General features: G+C 46.4%; 1 protein-coding gene across 1 annotated transcript in view; it reads right to left on the bottom strand.

Annotated features, from left to right (window-relative positions):
* Window positions 1-3,447, bottom strand: part of LOC119828711 (ubiquitin carboxyl-terminal hydrolase puf-like) — a 20,183-nt gene that overhangs the window by 8,839 nt on the left and 7,897 nt on the right. Inside the window, exon 19 of the mRNA XM_038350952.1 lies at window positions 654-3,363. Coding sequence (XP_038206880.1) covers window positions 654-3,363 — 2,710 coding nt within the window. The remainder of the gene's footprint in view (window positions 1-653; window positions 3,364-3,447) is intronic.

Genomic DNA, 3,447 nt, shown 5'->3' on the forward strand with positions numbered 1-3,447 from the left:
GTGGAAATGTGTAGGAGATGTGAGGATTGAATGCACGATTAAATAAAGGTTGTACGCGTATATAAGTTTTACACGTTTATTGTTCACATACACATAACAATTACATAAAATAGAAGGCACTACAGGTTAAGCACTGGCACAAGCAGAAAGTTTACAGAGGCAAAAGTCACAAGCACGGAAGAAGAATAGTTATAAGAAATATTCAGCTAGCTTTTAATAGTAAGCGCGGTACGAGTATAAAAGCGACAAGTGTGTGGAAAAGCAACAAGCGCTCCGCGTCGAGGTCGATACCAGACTGCCTCTCTGCGGACGGCATGCGCTAGCGCAACGTGATGCGCCCCCCGCGCACGGCCCCCGCATCGTACGATGGGGCGGAGCTTAACAAAACCTAACGGTATTCCTGAGCTTTAGTGATGAGCACCTGTCGATAAAAATGTTATCGATGGACATGCATCGATAACTTGTAACACTTACATAAATATCATAAATATAATATAATATGTTTATATGTGATATGTGCAGTAATAATATTATAGTGGCAGATAAATATTAAATATATGAAATAATAAAGGTAAGAAGCTAAAAGTAGGAAAGTTGCCTACACCACCCCCCTCCAGAGACCGTCAAGGGCGATAAAAATCAGTAAATCTTACCCGACGCCCAGAACGTGTGACATACTCTTTGGGTATATCTGGCGAGGGTTCGTCTTTATGGTCAGACAGTATGAAGGCCGGTTTAATACGGTCTATCGATACTGTGACCTCGTTGTTTTTTAACAATATCTTAAAAACTTTACTCCCCCTTGACAAAACCTTATGTGGACCTGAATAAGCCGGTTGTAGAGAACCACGAGATGCGTCTTCACGGAGGAAAACGTGATCACAAGTGGCGAGATCCTTGTAAACGAAGGTATTCGGTTTACCATGGCGACTTGTTGGTGTTGGCTGGAGCTGCCTGGCTAAATTTCTGATGCGAGCTATAAAATCAGAAGTATCGGTAGTACCTACCGTGATGGGGTTGAAAAATTCACCCGGCAACCTCAGGGGTTCGCCGTATACCAGCTCAGCCGATGAAGACTGAAGATCTTCTTTAATAGCTGTTCGAATGCCTAACAGAACCCATGGTAAAGACTCGGTCCATCTCTCATTCCCATGGCATACTATCGCAGCTTTAAGTTGTCGATGGAAACGTTCCACAAGTCCATTGCATGCTGGATGGTAAGCAGTTGTATGTTTATGTTCGAATGCGGCTATCTTGGCTAAACATTGGAAGAGCGCCGACTCGAACTGACGGCCACGGTCGGTTGTAATGTTTGTAGGACAGCCGAATCGAGCTATCCAACCTGAAAGTAAGGCTTTGGCAACTGTCTCCGCTGTGATGTCCTCGATCGGTATTGCTTCTGGCCAACGAGTAAACCTATCTACTGCCGTCAGACAATACCGGTAACCATTTGAGAGAGGAAGGGGTCCCACAAGGTCGATGTGGATGTGTTTAAACCGTGCCCTAGGTAAATTAAACGTGCCTAGTGGAGCGGTCACGTGACGTGTTACCTTGGCACGTTGACATGGAATACAGGCTCGTGCAAACTCTCTGCAGTCCTTGCGCACTCCTGGCCATACGTATCTCTCAGCAACTAATTTAGCCGATGCGTTAGCGCCAGGGTGGCTGAATGAGTGGAGACTATCGAACACCTGTTTCCTGAAAAATTTGGGCACGTATGGTCTGGAAGTCGGCGTACTTACGTCACAGTACAGAGCTATACGACTCCCAGGTACGTGAAGTTTCTCCAGGCGCAATGACGAACCCTCTTCTAGTAACTTAGAAAGGTCGTTGTCCGCAGCCTGGGCCTTGGCTAAAGTCTCGAGGTCGACGGGTGCTCCCAGTTCCTCGATCCGCGACAGAGTATCAGCGACGATATTGTCCTTACCCGCTATATGTCGTATGTCGGTTGTGAACTGGGAAATGAAGTCTAAATGTCTATACTGCCTGGGCGAACAATTTTTTTTCCTTTCGTGGAATGCAAAACTGATCGGCTTATGGTCAGTATAGACTATGAAGTGTCGGGCCTCGAGCATATGCCTAAAGTGTTTCACCGCTTCATAAATAGCAAGTAGTTCCCTATCATAAGGTGAGTACTTTACCTGGGAAGGGCTTAATTTTCGTGAGAAAAAAGCTAACGGCTCCCACGAGTTATCCTTAAGCTGTTGGAGAACGGCACCAATCGCCATGTCTGACGCATCAGTCACCAGGGCGAGCTTTGCAGTGCAGTCCGGATGTGCTAGAAGAGCGGCATTAGACAAGCTCTCCTTGCAAGCTTCAAAAGCAGCTAGGGTCTCCTTTTCGAGCTGGATAGGGTGTGATCCCTTGACTGTACCGGTCAACAACGCATGCAATGGGGCTTGAACTTGAGCAGCCTGAGGAAGAAATCTCCTATAAAAATTGAGCATGCCCAAAAATGCCCTCAGTTGCCGCACGTTGGTGGGTGTAGGGAAGTCTTTAATTGCCTGGACTTTGGCGTCAAGTGGTCGGGTGCCTCGCTCGGAGATGCTGTAACCTAAAAAAGTTACCTCCTTGACCCCGAAAACACACTTTGACGTGTTTATCACCATGCCGTAGTTCTTCAGTCTACCAAAGATGATCCGGAGGTGCTCTTCATGCTGCTGGCTGTCGCGCGAAAATACTAAAAAATCATCTAGATAGCAGTACACGAAATCTAGGCCTCTGGTCATCTCGTCCACGAACCTCTGGAAAGTTTGGCCCGCATTTCGAAGGCCAAAGGTCATGAAAGGGAATTCAAATAACCCAAATGGTGTGGTAATGGCCGTTTTACTAATGTCCTCTGGGCTGACAGGTATCTGATGATAGGCTTTGACCAAATCAATTGTGCTAAATATTTTGCACCCAGCTATAGAATGAGCAAAGTCATGGATATGCCGAATTGGATACCTGTCGGGCACAGTACGGGCGTTCAACATGCGGTAATCGCCGCACGGACGCCAACCGTTGTCCTTCTTACAGGCTAGGTGGAGTGGAGAGGACCACGGGCTCTTTGAGGGTCTAGCAATCCCGCTGGCGAGCATGGACTCAAATTCCTGCTGAGCAATTTTTAATTTATCAGGCGCAAGACGACGGGGTGATGAGGAAACTGGAGGCCCTGGCGTCGTGAGTATGTGATGTACGGTGTTGTGGAGTACTGTGCGGTGCGTACCAGCTGGTCGAGTGATTTCTGGGAACTCAGTAAGAATTTTATGGAAAGGAGTATCACCAGTTAAAACTTTGACAGAATAAAGGCTAGTATTATTATCAGCTACGAGGCTGGCTACAGCAGTTACAGAAGTAGTATTATCGACTAAGCGCTTATTTCTACAATCTACCATAAGATTATAAAAGTTCAAAAAATCTACGCCTATGATAGGTTTTGATACATCTGCTACTACAAAACGCCAA

The sequence above is a fragment of the Zerene cesonia genome, chromosome 8 (assembly GCF_012273895.1).
Source record: "Zerene cesonia ecotype Mississippi chromosome 8, Zerene_cesonia_1.1, whole genome shotgun sequence".
NCBI classification, from domain to species: Eukaryota; Metazoa; Arthropoda; class Insecta; order Lepidoptera; family Pieridae; genus Zerene; species Zerene cesonia.